Raw genomic sequence first — 22,459 nt, forward strand, 5'->3', positions numbered from 1 at the left:
TCGCGGCGCCCCTCTAGGCAAGCCACGGCGCACCAGGGTGCCGCGACGCAGATTGGGAACCACTGACATAGATGATGAAACATTGTAGCTCCTGTGCAGTTTAGACCTCATGTAAGCACATATTTAAGTCTCAGAGCTATGTAACTGGACACAATGACAGACTCTATATCTCTGACAGAATGTCTCTTAGTTAGCCAATATAATAAATATATCCAAGTCTGTCACTCTGTCCAGTCACATATTCTCTGCTAACTACTACGTTTATGCAGCAGTCAAAAGCTTTTATCTGGATATATTTAATATATTGGCTAACTAAGAGACATTCTGTCAGAGATATAGAGTCTGTCATTGTGTCCAGTTACAGTACATAGCTCTGAGACTTAAATATGTGCTTACATGAGGTCTAAACTGCACAGGAGCTACAATATTTCATCATCTATGTGATACTATATGCAGCTAACTACAACGTATATTTACATTATGAGTGATATTAAACGCACCAACATATATGTTCATTTAACAAGGATCTAGGAGTCTATTGAACAACTTGTTCACACTTTACTGCACTACCTTATAGGTGGGTGGCCAGAGTTGATATAAGTGTTACATATTGATATTCATTTATGTATATGGCCACAGGCATTGTACCCCCACAGTGCAGCAATCACTGAGATTCTCTATGACAGTAGATCCTTTCTTTTCTCTGCATAGGGTACTCATTAACCATTCAGAGTCTGGTGTTTAGCTGCACGTATTCAGATGTGACTTTGCATCTAAAACGTGACGGCTTTACAGTCCTACCTACTGTATACGTTATATTGGGGCTATATACCCCAGTCTATACCCACTCCATTTTAATTCGCACTTTAGATTAGGCAAGCCTCACAGGAGGCATAGGTTCACTTACCTGTAATATTTTAATTTTGAGGTATCTCCTAATAAAAGATTTTTTTTTTTTTTAATTATTCATCAATTCATCACATTATTAGATTCCTCTGGTGTTATCAGTGTACAAATCTGTTTAGAGTGCTCTCATATAGGGGTTTCTTTTTTCTATTGTTGCTATATATACATATATATATATATATATATTTTTAAATAAATCCATTTTAAAATAAAACATTAAATTGGTCTTCACCTAAATAATTGTGCAAGTATGTAAGTATTCTGTTTTATTTTGAACATATATTCTGAATAAAGGTCTTAAAATTAATGCAAACCATTATTGTCTCATATTAAGCAGATATTTATTGTGACAGTTATCAGAATAACCCTCTTGAATTTGTTACTGGGGGAACATTGTTCTTGTTATTTCCCAACCCTAGGCTCCCCTACAAATGAAGTAGGTGTTAAGTCTAGCAAACAAATGGCAGCCCATGTATTTCCCCTAAAATCAAACACACAAGAAACTTACCACACATAGCAACTGACTTTTCCTCTTCAAACGACTGGTGTTTGTCACTCAGTCGTGCCTTTGTCACCTTATGCTCATTAATCTCCTGCTCCAGCCGCTGTTGTAATGTTTTTAGTTTGTAGTTCAAGTCTATTTCTAAATTATTTTTTTCCTATTTAAAAACAAACAAAACAAAAAGGCAAATATAACACGATAAATAGAATTTTAAATGGTTAATTATTCGTATTCAGTTCATTGCACGCTTGCTTTGTATTGTACCCTTGAACATACCTGATAACTACGTAAATACATATGCAATTATAGTTTCCGTAAAATTAGTACAATCAGAAAATATTGGGCTGGTATGAGGTTGAAGACAACCTTTTAACTGCCATGGGGATCTGCGACATGACACCAAATGGGTATTTAATAACTCATTTGTTGTGCGCATTTCCACTGAACAGAAGGTCCAATCACAAGTCTCTGTTAAAGATTATACTGTACAAAAATGCAAACAGAAAAGGGATTGCAGCTAATGGATTCCTCTGAAAGACAATTTACATGACTGTTACAGAGTATAAAGTTTACATTTCATGAGTTTACACAAAAAACGAACCAGTAAACAAACATTTTGTGTGTATGTATATGTATATGATTTTAACATTCACTTTGTATATAGTAAACACACAATTTGTTTGAATAAAGTTTTATTATTTTGATAAATTGAGGAGGTTTTGACCAGTCTTTCAGGGGACAACCATCATCCCTATACCTACTTTTGATTTATGGTATTATTCCATAACTCATATCAATTTGTTGATTCAAATTTATCCTATCAGTATTTAATAAGGTTGAGTGCAATTTAGGGGGATACTTTGGTTTGGTTGTCTTCGACCACAATTGTTCTCTATATGTGTTAAATTCCCTATGCACCACCTTTTGATCTAAAAATTTAATTGTATTAGGGTTGAGCGGTTAATTAAACTTTCTTTTGTATATATTTTTAGACATATCACAAGACAACAAAAGAGTACATGCAAATATTACAACATAATGGATAAAGTGCTTTAATAATAATTACTAAATTATGGGTATGTATAAAAAACAATGTCCATAACCAAGGGGTTGAACATGGCCCCGTTAAAAAATGTCTACATAACCCAATATTTATCGGACAGATCATATTTATTAAACTTCTGTGCTTTAAAATGATGAAGTCTCAAGTGGCAAGAGATTGGAGGATGGGGGTAAAACAGAGGTGGCTGCTCTTGGCAGTAACAGACTCTACTGAAGTTCATGTAGATAGCAGGTCTAATAATTGTAAACAGTTCACGAAACACTGCAATGATTCAAACATAGCTCTTAGTACAGTGTACCTTTTCTGAATGATTGAGCAGATCCTGTGCTTGTTTTCTTTCCGACTCTGCCCTTTCAAGATTATTTTTCAGATGTTTTAATTCCTCATGTAAAGATGTCATTCGAGCTATGTGTTGATAAAAATAGAGATTTTTCCTTTTTACAGTCAAGTGACTTAAAATGTAAATGAACAGTTCACAGGGTAGTAGTATCAAGAGAACATTTGCAGTTAACTTTAGTCTACTACCGCATCCAGCTTCCACCTTGCGGCATAAACACGTTATGGAATGTTAGGAGAGTCTACTTATGAACAATGTATTTCTTAGGCCCAGGCCATGGTTAGTGCTTGCTTGCTTAAGCGTGCTCTCGCTTGCTGATGCTTGCCACTGAGCCCCTACAGCCGCAATTAAAGCGGCTTTAGTAGGGGCTCGCGCATGCTTTCCGTTGCTTGCTGAGGCGCGCTTGAACAGAGCCGATAGTGAAATTTAAAATTCACGCGCTGACTCCGCTCACGTGACGCCTCAGCATGCAATGAAAGGACGAGCAGGGAAATGTGAACGGGGTACTTATTGTCTGGCGCCAGCGGAGTGAGTGAGTGTGTGTGTGTTGATGTGCGTGTGTGTGTGTGTTGATGTGCGGTGCGGTGATGTGCCCCCTTCTGCCCGATCCCTGTGGCTGTCAGCCTGCGGGAGATGGAGGGGGCTTGCGCCGCCGGGGGGGGAGCGGGTGATGTGTCCCCCTTCTGCCCCGATCCTTGTGCCTGCCTCCCTGCCCGCACGGGAGATGCAGGGGTGTTGCGCTGCCCGCGTGGGGGGGGGGGGGAGCGGGTGATGTGTCCCCCTTCTGCCCCGATCACCGTAGCTGCCTCCCTGTCCGCGCGAGAGATGGAGGGGAGTTGCGCGGCCGCCGGGGGGGGGGGGGGGGGGTGGGGTGGGGGGGTGAGGAAGGGGTTGTGTCCCGGAGCAGTGGTGACAGCAAGGTGGTGTGTGTGTGTGTATGTATATATATGTGTGTGTATGTATATATATATGTGTGTGTGTGTGTATGTATATATATATGTGTGTGTGTCTGTGTGTGCATGTATGTGTGTGTGTGCATGTATGTGTGTGTGCATGTGTGTGTGTGTGCATGTGTGTGCATGTGTATGTGCATGTGTGTGCATGTGTATGTGTGTGTGTGTGCATGCGTGTGTGTGTGCATGCGTGTGTGTGTGTGTGTGTGCGTGCATGTGTGTATGTATGTATGTATGTGTATGTGTGTGTCTGTGTGGTGTGTGGTGTGTGTGTGATGTGTGTGCGCGAATATATTTATCAAAGTTGCACAATGTTAATAAATAATTTATTCTCACATGTCTTTTTTTTACATTTTTAAAATATTATATAATATACACACACACACACACACACACACACACACACACACACACACACACACACACACACACACACACACACACACACACACACACACACACACGTTCCCCAGTGACACACAAACACACAGACCACTTCAAAGTGACACACACTGACGGCTACCAAGTGACACACACACAGTGATACCCGCCTCCCAAGCGCGCTTGCTGTCTCCTCTGCCAGGACAGCAAAAAGCTCCTGGTAGAGCGAGCGGCAGCAAGCAAGAGCGAGCAGCAGCACCTAAGCGCTTACTATGTCCGAGGCCTTAATTGCTCAGATTTTAAAATAAATAAATAAATAAAATGTTCACCAACCAACACTGACATTTTTACCAATAATGATAAAATGAGATTAGGCAGTGTGCAGGTGTGTCCAACATGTTTTATTTATCTAAGCATCAGTAACACCTTCAGTTTAACCTCTAAGGATGAAGACATTTTTTTGCTTTGAAAAATAAATGTAAAATTTAACAAAAATATATTTTTTCCTCAGCCATGTTAGTTTCCACTTAAAACTTTAACATGATGCTGAAATTGTTTGCTGTCTTATTTGAAATACATCCCAGAGGGAAGGGGAAAGGGGAGAGGACCCTCGCAACTGCTTAGCAAATAATATTTAGGGAGGAGGTGCTACAGTCAGGGGAATTAATGGGCTGACGAACTGAAAGGGAAACGTATCCCCACTAGTGAGCGCATTCGGATCCCAAAGTGATAGTGACGTAAATGGGTGTCTTTAAAAACATGGAAACTTTATTAGAGCTGAACTCAAAATTACAAAAACAAGTTTGAGTTTAGCTCTAATAAAGTTTCCATGTTTTCATTTACTTCACTATCACTTTGGGATCAGTGTGCTCTCACTAGTGGGGATACGTTTCCCTTTCAGTTCGTATTTGACATACATCCACACATCTAAGAACAAACAAGTTCATAGTTTTCTACCACAAGGGTTCTGCTATTTTTGCTAAATATTTATCAGTAAAATATAGCAGTTTACTACTTATTGTAAAGCGTTGATTATTTTCAGCCTTCTGCACTAATATATAGGACTACATTTACGTCTGTTTTTTTTTTTTTTTTTAATGTTCCAGGCTATGCTAAAATGACTCGTGCGCCATAAGATGCATTCTCTGCTCTTTTCTTTGTTTAAGTTGGCTACCGAGTCTGTGTGTGATTGAACGCAAATGTACTCAATCTGTCAGCTATTGATATTATCAAGGTTTAACCTCAAGCAAGAATGAAAACCCTGCACAACATACTGAGACGGAGAAAAATAGCCAAATGGCTGAACAGCATTTGTCAACCCTAAGCTTATTTTCCCATAAGAGTATGGTTAACCCCATCAGTGTTTTTAGAAAATAGATTTACCTTGTAGGTCCCCAATCATTTCTGATCCATGACTTCGGTCCCTTCGTTCTGATTCTAAGGCCGCTTGTAGCTGGTAGTAATCCTTTTCCACCTGTATCTTTGTACTCTCTAATAACCTGCCCCTTTCCTGTAGTTCGCGGTTTAGTGCCTCTAACTGGCTCAAAGTCTTGCCCATCTCTGTTTGACTTTTTCTTAGTCTTGCTGCGGTGTCCGACTCGGTCCTTAATAAATCATTGGCTTCTTCCAACTGCAATAGCAAAATTACAAAGACACTTAATTGCCTGCAATAGTACCAGCTGGTATAAATAAATAGCCGGTTCCTTTATTCTAATATAGCTCTGAACACATACTCTACATATGCAAAATGAGGTCAACAGGATCGCAATATTGACACTTAATGGCAACTATTTCAGGTATATAGTGCATAGCTGAAAAAGAAAATGCATTTACTTACTTGTTTTTGTAATTGACTTATCTTTTCATTTGTAATTTGAGAATTCTGGCTTATTTTCTTTAGGTCTTCTAACTGGTCCTTTAAGGTACATACTGCACAACCAAAAAGAAAGTATTACTGTGACAGTGAAAGCAATCATGTACACGTGTTGCTTAATGCTACAATTCTGGTGATCACATCAGCAATCTAATGGTAATACAGTAACTTCGCAACAACAACTTGGGCAATAAAAAAAAATCATTGTGTCTTTAATAATCCCAATGATCTTTAACTTTATAGTGGTACGTAAATGCTGTTTGCAATTCCCTGCCTTTTTATTTAAATACAAAGAAACCGATAAAATACGAGCTTACAATATCACAATTGTGCATCATTCTAAATAATTACATGCATTGGTCAACACACACTGTAAGGCATCTTCAAATATCAAAATCAATTGTTCAATATCAAGGTAGCTTTAGCAATGCGTTGTGACATAATGTAGCATACTGTATTTCAACTGACAATATTGTGTCAGTGGTATTTTGTAAGCAAACTAGCACTTCATTCCATGCAATCAAGATTGTTGATGTAATGGAGATTCTGGATCCCTTCTGGTCAGAATCAGATTTATGGGTTGCATTCTAATAATTTTATGCATTTTTGTTTAATTGACCCTAGATTTGTTAGGGGATTATACCTTTCAGAAGACCAACATGAGTATTGTTCATAAATGAAAGTAAAGAAGATAGAGTTTTTAAAACCTCAAATTTATTTTTCTACAAGTGTACTGGAGTGCAATAAACCTGCAAGCTCTGGACACTATACTATCTTCTATGAAGAACTCTAACATGCTGGTCTCCTAAAAGGTATCACAACCTAAAAAGAATTTCTCCAGGACTATTACTGCCACTAGAATGTGTGACCTACATTAATTAACCCTCAATTGTCAGAGCTACGTGTGCTGCACCTTAGAGGATTTAACTTCTAGTTTACGTTAGCCCCTAATTTCAAGAAGACCTGAACTGTAATCCAGAGAACAGTACAAACAATGTGGCCAGTAATGAAGTTTAATGTTGGAAGACATTCTTGCAAACATCATTATCCATGGTACGTGCCTTCATTGTCTACATTTCTCCTCTTCTCACTTTCTTGCTCTGCCTTTCTTTGGTATTCATTCATTCTATGTTGCAGCAACATCTTTTCCTTCTCAATCTGAGATACGCGCGATTCCAGGTTTTTTCTTTGATTCCCCTGAAATTATAAACCGTGAAATAATTGTATCTTACATAATCAATGTATTTTTTAGCTAATAGCAAATTTCTTCAGCTGCGTGACCAAATTTTATTTACAAACCACTTTCTGTCCCTGTTTCAGCCAAAAGAACAAAGAATGAAAGAAGAATGTATTTATGTTTGAAGTTCTTCTAAACCAGAAAAAATAGCAAACACCTGTGGGGGGAAAACTGCCACCCACTTGTACAAACAAAATTACTAAAAAAGGAAGATGGTTTATTACATTTAATCGAGTGCCATTACAAAAATATTACTAATAGCAGGGGAAATAAAATATGTTAGGCTGCATTACTTTCTTAACCCCAATATTGTAACGAGGCATAAAAAGAACATGTGTACTGCACTGTTTTGACAAGAAAAAATAAACTACAAACGGTACAGTAAGTAACAAATATTTATCCCATATATAAATACCAAGAAAATCAGCGTGGGAAGAAAAACAAAATGGCTATACTTAATCACTTATCCCTGCAAAACTATTTTACTGAAAGCAGATATAGGTGAAATGAGTAAATGTGACATTACAATGCACTGAAGTTTCACTAATGCAATATCTGCTCATGGACACAAAAAAAATATATGTACAGTATGTTCTTTTTGCTATATGCCAAATTGCTCTATTGGAAAAAGTTTCTAGGTACCTGTATGGCATTTTTGAAAATGCTTAAATGCTTTACAAAATAATCTGGGGCATGGGGGTTGCAAGTTGTAGGCAAAATCAACAAAACCTAAAAAAAGTTAAACAAAAAAAAAGTATTTCCCTGCATCTCTTTGCAGAATATACCTTTGCCATTAGACCCTGCGATGCCAGATGGGCATGCAACGCATTCCAAAATGAAACTGTTGACATGGATTGGTGATGGACTTGGTGTGAAAGTAATGTACTTAGGCCAATGTTCGTGTTTTGGGTGGGAAAAGTGACACAACAAAATAAGCAAAACACCAGCACTCCTAATAATAACAAATTAAAAATGTGAGAGGTGCAGTAGGGAATAAAGAGTAATGCAAAAAATAGTGACAGAACAGCGTCCCAGAGGGGCGGTTGAATCAGTGAGAAACCCTATAAAACAGCACTCAGACACATGAGATGTGTGTGAAGTAGTACAGGTGAGAGCTAGGATATCCAAATGAAATGGGTGATATGATAATAATTAAAACACTTTATGAGTACCAAAATGTATAAAACACAGGGTGTTAAAAACACCCCAAAGGGTCAAGCTACAATGAATGAAGCTTGGGTAGTCAACCCTAAAAAAGGGGGGAATGACGGTGAGCCTACTAGGAGGAAGAGAGTTCCTAAGTAAACTCCCCCCTCCCACGACCACTCTACAATATCTATATTAATGACCAATCAGGTAAGTATGTTAAGATAAACGCATATATGCATAGGGTCACTGCAATGGGATGCACAATGCGTGCTAGATATACACAACAAGCCCACCAACTATCATATTGTGGGTGGGTATGTAGGGCAAAGGTTTACGCTTAGTAGCAATAAACACTAAACACACAACTAAACACTGGAGTGCTAGTGTGATACTCCTGCATGATTGGTGAGGATATAAGAGACCCATACACTAGCAATAACAAAGTATAATACTTGCGTTTGCGAATGGTCTCTCAAAGAAGCTCCTACATATGCTCCCAATGCAGTGTACATAAGAAAACAGTAAGCTCAATCCATAATGGAGTCCATGTAATGCTCCACGTGAATGCCCATGGGGTAATTAGCAGCAGCCCCCGACGGCCGTTTCACTTAGGCGCTTTCTCAAGGGGAAGTGAATGAGGGGTGTCGCTCACTGATCTTTATACGCTGGGAAGGGGGAGTGGGCCGGAGGAGGGAGGGCAGGGAATGAGTGACACATCACAACCTCCTCCAATGGCCGGCTCGTGAAGGCGGGTCTATAGTAATGAGGTAGAGATACTCCCTTATCCTAAAGCGTTGCGTGATTGGCTAGCCAACGGGCCAATCAAAACAGAGCCATAATTACAATCATTCAACCAGCGTTTGTGAAGACTTGTCAGTGAGATGCTAATCACCTGTTGAATAGCTTAAGGCAGTAATAAGAGTGAGCAGACAAGGTGATTGAACACTTAAAAGTCACCACAATCAATGCACATTAGAGACAAAGTGTATTTATAGAAAGGAATAAAAAGAAGGATAAAAAGAAGGGTAAAACAGATAACTGTAACCACTAACAGCTTGAAATGTCAGTGTTATCATGTGGGGGAGGGGGGGGTTATAAGAAGGGTGTAAAAAGAAACCCCTCATTAAGACCCCTAGGGGACATGGTCTGTAAGTCATAAACCCACCTTCATTCCCTTTGGAGGAGGATTTTGTCCCAGTCACCCTGTCTCTGTCCTATACCCAGGTGATCAATGCCAAAGAATTTAATGGCCTCAATATTGCCTTCATGGGCATCAATGACATGTTTTGCCAAAGGTGTCTCCAAGCAGTTGCGGACAGATCCTACGTGTTCCAAGACTCGGCGCCTGAGTTGATGCTGTGTCTTGCCCACGTACTTCTTGCCGCATTCGCATGATGCCATATAGATGACACCAGTTGTGGTACAATTGATAAACGTTCGGATGGTATATTCTTTTCAATAGTTCCAATTGCTAAATTTCTTAGTAGGCTGCATGGAGGCGCAAGCCTTGGAGTTCCCACATTTAAAGAAACCATTTGGTATATTCGATAGCCAAGTCTTGGATGTCGGTTTAGTGTAATGGCTACGAACAAGTAAATCATTCATATTCCTCGCTCTCCTGCTGACTAGTGTCGGTCTCGTGAAAGTACTGGACAGAGATCCTCATCAGCCAGCAGGAGATTCCAATGTCTCTGTACAATTCTAGAAACCTCTGACTAATGATTGTTGTATTCCCCATCAAATCTAACAATTTTGGATTTCATGGGTCCATGTTTATTCATACACAACAGATCCTGTCTGTGGGTCCGTATTGCTCTATTGTACGCACGTTTGATGCATGTAGAGCTGTACCCCCCTTTCAATAAAACATGCTTTCAATTCAAAAGATTGCTGTTTAAAGACCTCTACCGTAGAACAGTTTTTGCAAAGTCGCAGGAACTGACCAACAGGGATATTGCGTACCAGATGCGGTGGATGGTGTGAGGAAAATTGCAAGAGACTGTTGGTAGCAGTCTCTTTTCTGTATGTCTTTGTTGCCAGTTTTCCGTCAGTGTCCCTGAGATGGTTATGTCGAGGAAGTTAATCGAATCATTTTTCACTGGTAAATTTCAAATTGAGTTCGTTGCGATTGAGAATATCAATAAATTCTAGCAGGGCCTTTTTAGGACCGTGCCAGAGGATGAGTATATCGTCAATATAGCGACCATAAAAGTCGATGTACTGTGTATACTCATCCATGTCATCCGCAAAAAACACTTTTTTCTCCCAGCAGCCGAAGTAGAGATTAGCATAAGTGGGGGCACAAACAGTACCCATAGCTGTACCCCTCAGCTGGTGGAAGATTGTGTTAAAAAGAAAATAGTTTTTGGTAAGCACGATCTTGAGCAATAGTAACACAAACAGATTGTGTTTGTGAAATCCAGTACCCCTTGAGTCTAAGAAGTATTTCGCTGCTTGTATCCCTGCCTGATGCGGGATGCTTGTGTACAAAGATTCAACATCCAATCCTACAAGTAATGTATCGCTGTCCACTGTAATACCATCCAATGAAGTGGTTAAAGTAATTAAAAAGCGCCTATGGAGACCTGAATGGAGGAAGTAGGGATTATGTGACGTCAGAAGGAAGTGAAGGCAAGATTAACAGATTTGGATTGAATACAAAAGAGTTATGTGTTACATTAAAATCCTACATAGGATGAAACATGGGCACCAAACCACACATACCATTAAATGAAATCTCAGTTGAAGTAAACTAGAAATCATTAATTCCATATTCTAGTCTATTATGTTACCACACAGTATTTTACTTCTTAGACTGTCAGGTGACATTGTTCATTTCATCGGTATGTATAAAGAAAAGAAACGTACCTCTTCATCCAGTTCCTTCATTATTTTGTCTAGCTTTATGTTTGACATCCTAAAAACAGAAACGCTAAATTATTTACTTTATAAAAAGTTTTAGCCAATAAAAATAAAACACAATAGCACCCAAGAGTCATACCATAACTGGATGTTGTAACCAATAACTCATTCGCCACTGTTTCTATTTAAATATAGGCTCACGTTAAAAATGTACTTCTACAATGGTGGAGTTGACAAAGAGTACAAAAAAACATCTAGGGGGTTTCATAACTGAAATCGTTTTTGTGTTGAACTGTAAAATTAATATTAAGATACAATGGAATATATTTTTTATTAGGTGGTTAGAGGGTTCCATAGTTCAGACTGAATAATAAAGCAGGTGACAGAAAGCACAATATAAGAGAAAACATTTATATTTCTACAAAACTTAAAAGTTTGCAATTTCATATTGTAAATATATATATCAAATAAAAAGATCACTTGTGAGCACATTCACATGTCTTAGGCAGGTCTGCAACCCTGCCTTTCACCATTATCACCCAGTACACAGCACTTCCACTGCAGCAAGGGATTCTGTGAAATGACATGCAAATGAGCACACAATGTGTCACCTTTTGCCTGAAAAACCATTGTTACATGGAGCCCATATAAGCTAATGCTCGCTGCTAACACAACTTTAAAGCACAGCATGGGAATCAGATGCAACACCAGAGAAACCATTCAGACATGTTTCAACCTTAATGGGTATCATCAGTGTGAAGTTCTTTTTTGAGACAAGCATAGTAAGAATAAAGCACTGGGTCTAAGGAAATTAAGCAGTTTCATTACACAAGATGTAGTTATTCCAATTTGTTGCTCTTTTATGGCCACTAGGGGCTTATACTGTAGGTACATATAGAAAGTTAATGTAATCAACTATAAAGATTCTAGCGCTGCGTCCATAGAGGGGGGAGCGGCGCTCCACTGTGCTGACGCTCAGGCTCTTCTGCACAATCAGGAGCGATTGCATGAACTAGCAGACGAGCCAGCGTGAGGCGGGGCACTGACGTCACTGGGCCAATAGCCCGCGAAGCTCCGACGCCGTCACAGCGCCATGACGTTGACGCTGATTCGCTCTGATTGGAGGTTTTCAGCCGACAGTGTGCTCAGAAACAGGTTCTGCTGTCGGCTGAAAATCCCTGCGCCTCAGCACGTCTGCAGACGCTCGCGGGAGCCCCCTCTCAAGACATCCTCACTGAGGACGGGGCTCATCGCGGACCGTCCGCACAGCTCAGCGCTGACTGTCCTTCTATGGACTCAGCCTAAGAGATAATAACATTGTAAACTGTGAATTAGGTTTTAAATATGAGATATTTAAAAAAAAATCTAACCAGATCTTACTTTTTTTAAACTATTAACATAAATGTTTAAATTGTCCTTTGTAGTTGAATTTTTTCTGTTAAACACTTCTATAAAGTTAAGATTAAAATTATGGGGATATAGCAAAATTAACTGGATTTGACACAAATTAAAAACTAAAGTTTTTTTATTTAAAAAAAAAACAAATAAAAAAAAAAACCTTTCCTAAAGCACATTGTGTTTAAATCACTGGCACAAATATTAATTATGGGTTGTTCCGCATTATGGAACAAAGTACAGAATTAGCAAGTAGATACAAGTAGATGTACAGGTAGTTGTTAAAGTGCAAAGCTATGCTGGGTGCTAGATGTAGGAACATCCTACATTCCTACATCTAGCACCCAGCATAACTTTGCACTTTAACAACTACCTGTACATCTACTTGTTTATGTCAATGTTAAGCTAATTTCGTTTTGCGATCGTACTTTAAATCCAGAGTTGGTATACTGGGTCTCAGCGTGACCACAACTGGGTCACGTGACACCAATCTTTACACGGTCACACGGGTATACACCTAACACTGGCTAATATATGTGCTAAAGCAGTGCAGGGTTTAGGATTGCATAAGCAGCTGTAATTTTGGGTTATCTTGTCACCAACACTAGAATATGTTATGCTAATCCTCTATTGTTACACATGGCACTAGCTATAGGACTAAACTATATCTATGTTGTTTCATGCTCTGCTACATTGTAGCATGTGGTACAAGGGTGTTTACATCTGTTGCATTCTATGCTTTATTTACTGTTTCCCTAACCACTACATGATTTTACACAACTAATACTGTGTCAGTAGTGCCATTCATTTTGTGTGGCTTGAACCATGAGGTTGCTATCTAGAGTGAGCATTATAAATACCTTGGTGTGCTTTTAGGCATTATAAGCTGAATTAATTAACAGTGCTACCATTTACAGCAGCACTTGTCTGATAGGGTGCTACTCAAGATATGTATATAACTCCATATCACATCTAGACCTAAGAGGTTCTTCTCACTATTGCAGTACTAAGACCAGAGTGATACTGTTGAAAATAATATATTTTGAGTTAGCGTTTTAGCATAGACTGGACGTTCTATCCAGCATCGCTATACCCATCACAAACCGCCTACCCGAGGAATTTTAACCATTTATATGTATATATTTTTAAACGTTGTTGTGAATTATTGAAATAAAATGTTGTCATTTTAGTGTATTTGTGAGAACAATACTCACCTTGATGTGTCGATTTGAGGAGATCTATTAACTCCTATAGTGGTTTATTGTACACCCCAACCATTACGGTTATCTACATCATACTTTGAGTGCAGACATTGGGGTTCTAGCGTTAACTTAAGGTTAACTTTTGTCTCTTATACAGTTAGTCCTCGTTTTACGACGCTTCGTTTTACGACGAATGGCTTATCCGACGCTGTCCAATGCATCCCTATGGCCGGTTTTACGACGCCGAAATGGCTTATCCGACGCTCTTACGACGCTTTGCAAAGTTGCAACATTATGTCAATCACAAGGCTGCAGTCAGGGAAATCATCCAGATCAGTCTGTGTGAAGGTTTTGTGGTATATTTATGCCTTTAAACATGTCTAACAGTTTTATTATACAGTTCTGGATTCAATAAATAGAATCTTTACATCATAATGTATGTGTGTGCAGCATAATCTTATTGTTTAGAGTAAAATATTTTGTGTATTTTAGCATTAAAAATGCCTTCAGGAACGGAACGTTTAATTTAAACAGTGTTCCTATGGGAAAACGGGTTTCGCTTTACAACGTTTCGCTATCCGACGCCATTTTGAGTAACGCATTGCGTCGGATAACCGAGGACTGCCTGTATATGTATTCACCCCACTGCACCTGAGTTCACTACTTGTTATAATAGGAGAGCGTCGATTCAATTTCTATAGGTGGTTATATTTGGGGAATGAACCAGAAATCAAAAAGTACAAAAACCTCTTTCAAACATTATAGATTAAACAACTTGATGAGCTATATGATTGGATACACCTTGTGATTTTTTTCATAAAAATGTAAAAAAAAAAAAAATCACATCATTTAATTAATTGTATGGTTTTCATAACTGGACGAAGCAGACATTAAAGGTTAGTCGGTCTATACTTCTTCCCAATTTCCTCAGTTAATCCACACAAAGTTATATTTAGTTGTCACTTAACTGAAACTTTGTCCCCTTTATCCCAACTTTCAGAATCACAACACCCGAGCCAAGTCATACGTATTGTGTCTTCCTTATTTTACCATCTCACCTGCACTTTTGTTCCATTTCATCCTTTAATTGCATCTCATTATGTAATTGCTCTTCAAGTCCATAGATGTTTTTCTGCAAGTTTTCCACCTTCAGAGAAATGGGAAAACCAATGAATATTTGCTCTATGAAACAGAGTTAAACTTTTTAACTTAACACATAGTAAACACTGATATTGTATGTAAGGGTTACAAGGGTGGGACTCGAGTAGCTTTCACATTTATGAACAAAAAAATGAATGGCTCAAAATGAGATCTAGTGTACAAGTGTCACACGGTTTCACCTTTTGCTGTCATCACAGACTTATGTCCCCTTATGCCACAAACATAACAGTCTACATTACATAGCGATGTCAAGCTAGAGCAAAAGAATGACATTATGCACATTTTACCTTTATTTTTAATGGGAATAGGTTTTACTATTACATTATACATAATGCACAACAAACATCAGCAGACATCAACTGACCTACCAGGTTTTTATCTACTTTGGAGTTGGTTCTGTTGTCATTGGGACTTGTTGCAGGGTCCGATAAATACCTGCAACACAAATATAGCAAACAGTGTTTTGTTTGAAGACAATATTGTACCTCGGGTAGATTTATGTAATTGGCCCCCCAATAAGTTATTTTATGTTACAGACTCCTGTTACAATGATGCAGGATCACTTACTGTCTGTTACTGTAATAGGTGAATCCTACAAAAGGTAGCTGGTTGGCAACAAAAGCTTTGGGTATCGGAAACGTTTCTTCTTCTCCTTTATCTTCTTCCAGGTCATCAAAATGACTTGTGTCAATGTCGCTAGTTAGATCAGGCACAACGGGAGCTACAGCTACAAACAACAAAAGTGTGTCCATCACTAGAGTAAAAGTAGGTTTGGAATTCATGTCCGATTGCTTTTCACAGAGTTATACTACAATTACAGCAAAACTATCACCACTTATTTCAATGAAAAACTTTTTAGGAAAGACCGCAATGTAATGTTAGCATTCTAACACAGAGGAAGTTAAATATATTCCATCCAAGGTCACATTTTTATCTAGTATGGTGAAAGAAATTCTGATTTTAATCCAGATGAGGAACATTCATATCTCCAACCACTTTGTAAGGATATCATCATCTACATGCTACCGAAAAGTCTTTTCTGGAGCCCGCCACAAGCTGGAACACACAGAGCACTCACTGTCTCGTAGAGTCTCCCAAGCCCACTGATCATTTTTGAAGAAAGGATGCCGCTTGATTTCTTCCACTCCATTCCGCCCAAGGCGGACTTCCCTGTAAAGATAAACAAAGTTACTTTTTACATTTATTTTAATTTGGACTTTTTATTGTGTAAACTCCACCCCAGCAAAAATAAATACAGTTTGAAGAAGCCTAGATTACAATTATTTTCAGACTGAATAAAATGAATAATTTATATTGAATATACTACAATTAAAACACCCATCCATATCAAAATTTGATAGTGAATGAGGTGAAGTGCAAGGTATCTTAACTAAGTAACTGTATTATGCACAATAAAGCAAATCACTATAATGGAGGTACTACAACTGCCAACATTCTCAAAATAAGGTGCTCAGTCAATTATTTTACTTTAACGTTGCTTTATTTACTGTATTACAGAACCCAGCTCAGACACCCCAGTGTTTGTGGAGAGCTGGCCTAACAGTATAAGTGGGGGCTGAGACCCTTTGACCAGTGCGTGTAAAGGAGCAGGTTCAGCAAAAGTCTTAGCATTTTACAATTTGCATTGGAGTATTTACTGTTATAAAAATAATGTGTGTGTGAATGTTCCTGGAGCTACGGATAACACCGTTCAGCTCCAGGGGACCCTCTGGGCAGGGCAGTCAGAAAAAACCCAGGCGAGTCAGTCACAGGAAACCCAGGCCAGGGTCACAGGAAACCCAGGCCAGAGTCACAGGAAACCCAGGCCAGAGTCACAGGAAACCCAGGCCAGAGTCACAGGAAACCCAGGCCAGAGTCACAGGAAACCCAGGCCAGAGTCACAGGAAACCCAGGCCAGAGTCACAGGAAACCCAGGCCAGAGTCACAGGAAACCCAGGCCAGAGTCACAGGAAACCCAGGCCAGAGTCACAGGAAACCCAAGCCAGAGTCACAGGAAACCCAAGCCAGAGTCACAGGAAACCCAAGCCAGAGTCACAGGAAACCCAAGCCAGAGTCACAGGAAACCCAGGCCAGAGTCACAGGAAACCCAGGCCAGAGTCACAGGAAACCCAAGCCAGAGTGACAGGAAACCCAAGCCAGAGTCACAGGAAACCCAAGCCAGAGTGACAGGAAACCCAGGCCAGTGTGACAGGAAACCCAGGCCAGAGTGACAGGAAACCCAGGCCAGAGTGACAGGAAACCCAGGCCAGAGTGACAGGAAACCCAGGCCAGAGTGACAGGAAACCCAGGCCAGAGTGACAGGAAACCCAGGCCAGAGTGACAGGAAACCCAGGCCAGAGTCACAGGAAGTCCAGGCCAGAGTCGCAGGAAACCCAGGCCAGAGTCGCAGGAAACCCAGGCCAGTCAGAAGAACAGACAAAAGATGCACCCAGAACTGAGAATCCATACCTCTCTCCTGCCCATGCTCCTATCTCCTCTGCTTGACCACACTCCCGAGGCACATGCTCCTGATTGGCTGAATAACCAAGCAGCAGCCAATCAGGATGAAGGATACTGCCCAGCCCCCTAGCAACTGCCCTGCTTTCTCCCTGCAGTACCCTTCTAATCCTCTTATGGCACCCCTGGGTGCCGCAGAACCCCAGATGAGAAACACTGCTGAAAAGGATTGTTTTACCTGTCAGTGAGAAATGCACATATCAAGTTTTTTGCTTCCTTGGATAGATCACTGTCCTCTGGGAAAGTGAGAGAGTTCTTATGGTTCATAATCTTGCTATAGGTCCCAACCAAAGAGTCTGCATAAAAGGGTGTGTCTCCTGGAGATTTGAAGCAGAACAAATGTAACGCAATATACCACAATTACTGGCAGAACAAATGTCAATCTACAGACACATCGCTGTAACATGCATCATTTCCACAGGTGCCATCCTGTGATAACCAACGCTCATCATTTTATCAGTGAATGGTACAGCTGATTGCACAAGTATTTTGTTTTATTTACTTTTTTTTAATGTGTAAATACACTGCAACATAAAATTTTAAGTAAAGCTAAATATTTTTATTTTACATAGTAAGAAATGATTTGTGATAATATGCGTTCATTTTATTTTTCAAGCCGTGCACTGACTATTTTCAGTACCTAGTTGGAAATGCATCTAATGCAGCAAAAAAAATCATGATCTAAATCTAGATATAGCATTTTACTCACCTACAAGCATTTCATATAAGAAGACCCCAACAGACCACCAATCACATTCTCGTCCATAGTAACCATCCCCTCCCTGGGATTTTAACACTTCAGGGGAAATATAATCAGGTGTTCCTACAGCAGTGTCACATCGTACCATTCCATCCTGGAAGAGAGCATCGGGCCACATACACAAGCCATTAGTGTACTTGTATTAAATTATCAGAAACTAACAGAAGATATAGTTATAGATAATATAAGATAGCTCACTGCGAACCCCTTTGTTGCTAGAGGAACCAGCAACATATGGCAATTACAACTTCACAATAATCATCTTTACTTCATTCACAACTACAACATTACATGCAATTATTTTTCCCTTCAGGGTTTGCAGGGGTGATCGTAAAGCCAATGAAATAGATGGAGAAGCATAGCAATCAATAAACATACCCTGTTCATCTTCATACATGTACCGAAATCAGCTAGTTTTAAATGGCCAGATTTATCCAGCAGCATATTATCAGGCTTCACATCTCTGTAACAAAGAACAGGCTTTTAAATGCAAATACATTTGATACTTTCTTGAGACACACAAAATCATTATTGGTTCTATTCAATTGCTTTGTTTTGAAACACTGAAACCAGCAGGTATGCATTAGCATAGCTACTGTTAATGGGCAGTTAGCACTTCGGTGGTACTGGGGTATAACATTAATTAGAATATACTCCCTGTGTAAATCACATTTTTTTTTTCATACTTAACCTAATTTGTTAAAACACAAATAAATCAATTTAAAGCTGCACTATAAGCTGCCGTTTATGTTTAATTTTAATTTATTTTTTAGTTATAGCATTGAAGCAGGAAGTCTCCAGAGCTGAACTGTGTAACTTTCAGCTCCGGGGACCCCCGCTTCCCGTGACGTTATCCCTTGGGGCATTAAATTGCCACACATGACGAGGGACATTTAACCATGAAGGACATAGTGGCACCCCCACGGAGGCAAGCGTCCCAAGAAGCATGCGGTCCCCGGAGCTGAAAATAACGCAGGTCAGCTCCAGAGACCCCCTGCTTCAAAAATAGAACAAACTGCAACTTGTACTGTCCCTTTAAAACTACATTTGTATAGCAACATATACAACGAAGATGCAGTATGTGTTCCAAACTCAGGACATACTTGAAAACGAGAGGTGACTCAATATATTTGTTTCCTGGTAAAATATTAATAAACGATATTTAAAATGTCACAGACTGATATAGATAGATTGATAGAGATATACAGTAGTTATATCAATTAATACAGTATTCAATACAAACTGAAAAGATTCTAATATGCTGCATCTTGTCAGACTGATATCTAAGCAGCTGCAGAGGCCTCAGTAACACGCCTCACCACAGGCCGCATTTCTGTAGGACAGCAAGCTCTGAATGTCTCATTTGTTTAAGAATACTTGTAAGTCTATTTATACATATCCGACTCACCTGTGAATAAAGCCCATTGAATGAATGGCATCCAACGCTAGAACAACTTGGGCTGTGTAAAAGCGGGCCCATGGCTCGGGAACATCATAGTTGCTCATTAGATTAACAAGATCTCCCCCGGGCATGTACTCCATCACTATGTAAAGATAGCGATTGTCTTGGAAAGCGTAGAATAACTATTTGTCAAAAAAGAAATAAGAAATACAATTTATTCATGTGGAGACTGGCAATTTTACAAATAGGATAAAGCTATATCATTAAATACAAAATAGATGGGAATCAGCTTAAATCCCAAATGAAGAATGAGGGCATCATTCAACACCGCTTCTGAGCGGATGAATCCCACTCGTAGCTTGTGAAGTCATCACACAAACAGCAATGTGATTGGCAACTTACACGACTTAGCTCCAGTTATTGGTATTGCATTATTGTGAAAACCCTTGGTCATGTAACGCCTGCATTTTCAGAATGTAATATGCTTAAAGAGATGCGCATATTTATGCCCATAAATCAACGTGGCAGAATAAAATATAGGACATTAAAACATTGGCAATCTACACATCTATTTTTCTATGATGTGACGACCTAATTAGTGAACTAGGGCTTGAAAAATACACTTGTCCAAAACAAGTGTAAAATTGGGGGGGGGGGGGGGGGGAGTGGGGAGGGGCGCAGGGGGGCGACGTGTGAAGCTGAATGACTGTGGCTGATGCAAAACCTGTACGGAGGCAAAATTAGTCAACCACTGCTGCTTGTTTGTGAGCACTTTCTTTTTGAAAGTTGTTCTTTTAATTATTTGACTATACTCGGACAACACAGGAATGAGTTATAAAACATGGGCAGTGGCTCAGTCGTTGCCTGTGCTGAAGCAGGGATACCCTGAAAACAAACCTGTTGGTGGCCCTTACGGACGGAAGTTGCCCACCCCATGTCTAGAATATTACAGTTAACTTCCTTTAAGAGTCAACTTCTTCACAACAGTGCAACAGAAACTGTAGTACAGGTTATATAAGACATTATTAGTATCTCATGACAGCAAATCTGCTGCTCGTGATTCAAGCTAGATTTCTGTTTTCGGGACATTAAAGGAAGTAACAGCAATCTAGACCGTTGTTTAAACAGATCTGCGGCACACAAAAAAGTAAACAAATCATATATTCTGTTTGCCATGCTCAGCCAAATATTCTTAATAGTAAGCATACTCAATATAATAAGGTAATTATACATTCAAACAGCCCTGGTGCTTCAATTTAGTTCAAATGTAGAAGAAAGGCTGTTTCTTTTCTCCTACGTATTAGGAATTTACAGAAATGTATTAATCTTGGTAAATTCGTAAAATTATGAACCAGAAATAACAGCTGGTATTGTGGATAAAAGTTGGCTTATTTATTGTGCTCTGGTTGTAGAACAGTTTTAACCAACTACTTTAATAACTATACTGTACATTACTACTGCTAACAGAACATTTAAAAATAAAAGTTTTCAATGCTGGAGGGAAATGTCAAAGAAGAGGGTTAAAAAAATGTAAAGAAATGTAAAATATGTTCTAATGTTCTTTTTACTTTAAGAGGTCATTGGATACCATACCTGCACAACCCACGGACTATTGGCAAATGCCATTATGTCCCTTTCCTCCCAGTAGAATGCAGAGTCCGACCGCTTTATCATCTCCAGCTTACTCAGAAGCTTCATTGCATAGACCTTCTTTGTAGATTTATGCCTTACCTTACAAAAGAAAAGGAACATTTATTGAAAGACTGCAAATTAACAGAAAAGGACAGCGTCAAGTGAAACTTTGTAACTGCTGCATTTTTTGTTGTGCAGATGGAAAGTATTTAAAAAATTTATTAAACAAAGTGAGGTGTAGATTTTTATTTAAATAGTACAAACAATCTACACAGCGCTTTACAAGAGAGATAATACAAGACAGAATACAATTCGGGCAACAAATAAAATCTGACAATACGAAAGGAAATCCATAACCCAGAGAACTTACAATGTGAAAAAAATAAAAATACCCTTAACATTGGAGTATTTATTCATGCATTAATGTAATCCTTGCATACTTTCATGGCCATTATATTTTGCAAGTGGTTAAAACCTTAGCCAAGGACCAAAGCCTCAGAGAAATATTGTAATGGTAATCACCAATGCAGAATCTAAATAAAGAGGTAAAGGCTGAATTAAAACGTTCAAATGAAAAGCTTCAGTATAATGTATAATTTTTATAGATTATATATATATATATATATATATATATATATAATCAAATCAGTAATGTATGCATCATTTTTTTGCATACACCTTTTCAGCTTCAAAATATGAGCATTCAAAACCTATTCAACCTGGGGCTACAGAGAGCAAAAAGTGACTGCACCAGCATTTTTCTAAGAACTCAATGGAAAAGCACAATTAACCACTAAGAAATAACTGGTAAATAGCAATATAAATACATTGACCATCTTCATTTCTATATACACACTGGAGGTGAGGATTGAAGAAAGTCTTCCCACCACAAGAAGCCCTCAGAAAATGCACTCATGTATGATAGTTAATTGGGGATAACATTAATCCAGGATATAAGTAATCCTATAGAGCCAGTCTAATGAGTGGTAAAAACTAAAATAAATCTTTAGTAATTATCTACGAAGAAGGGATATATATATATATATATATATATATATATATATATATATATATATATATATATATATATATATATATATATATACAGGGATGTTAAAATATTGGCA

General features: G+C 38.8%; 1 protein-coding gene across 1 annotated transcript; it reads right to left on the reverse strand.

Annotated features, from left to right (window-relative positions):
* Positions 1–1,340: 1,340 nt before the first annotated feature.
* LOC142483362 (rho-associated protein kinase 1-like) lies at positions 1,341–21,426 on the reverse strand. Its single transcript, XM_075583448.1, has 15 exons — positions 21,294–21,426; positions 19,707–19,882; positions 18,677–18,761; positions 18,248–18,392; positions 17,717–17,855; positions 16,100–16,191; positions 15,589–15,748; positions 15,390–15,456; positions 14,919–15,007; positions 11,270–11,318; positions 7,077–7,212; positions 5,980–6,071; positions 5,526–5,772; positions 2,770–2,876; positions 1,341–1,565 (listed from the first exon to the last, which is right to left on the reverse strand). Exons 1-15 carry the CDS (start codon positions 21,396–21,398, stop codon positions 1,356–1,358), a joined length of 1,899 nt encoding a protein of 632 aa, XP_075439563.1. The 5' UTR covers positions 21,399–21,426; the 3' UTR covers positions 1,341–1,355.
* Between the last annotated feature and the right edge of the window lie 1,033 nt (positions 21,427–22,459).

Source organism: Ascaphus truei, unplaced genomic scaffold, assembly GCF_040206685.1.
Source record: "Ascaphus truei isolate aAscTru1 unplaced genomic scaffold, aAscTru1.hap1 HAP1_SCAFFOLD_3232, whole genome shotgun sequence".
Classification (NCBI taxonomy): Eukaryota; Metazoa; Chordata; class Amphibia; order Anura; family Ascaphidae; genus Ascaphus; species Ascaphus truei.

Bases quoted from the DNA above. Each gene is read 5' to 3' on its own strand.
- LOC142483362 (XM_075583448.1), bottom strand. From the start codon at position 21,398: ATGAAGCTTCTGAGTAAGCTGGAGATGATAAAGCGGTCGGACTCTGCA. The intron at 16,192-17,716 runs GTAAAACAATCC...TTATCTTTACAG, and splicing joins TGTGCATTTCTCACTGACAG to GGAAGTCCGCCTTGGGCGGA. The intron at 2,877-5,525 runs GTAAATCTATTT...ATCAACACATAG, and splicing joins AATGATTGGGGACCTACAAG to CTCGAATGACATCTTTACAT.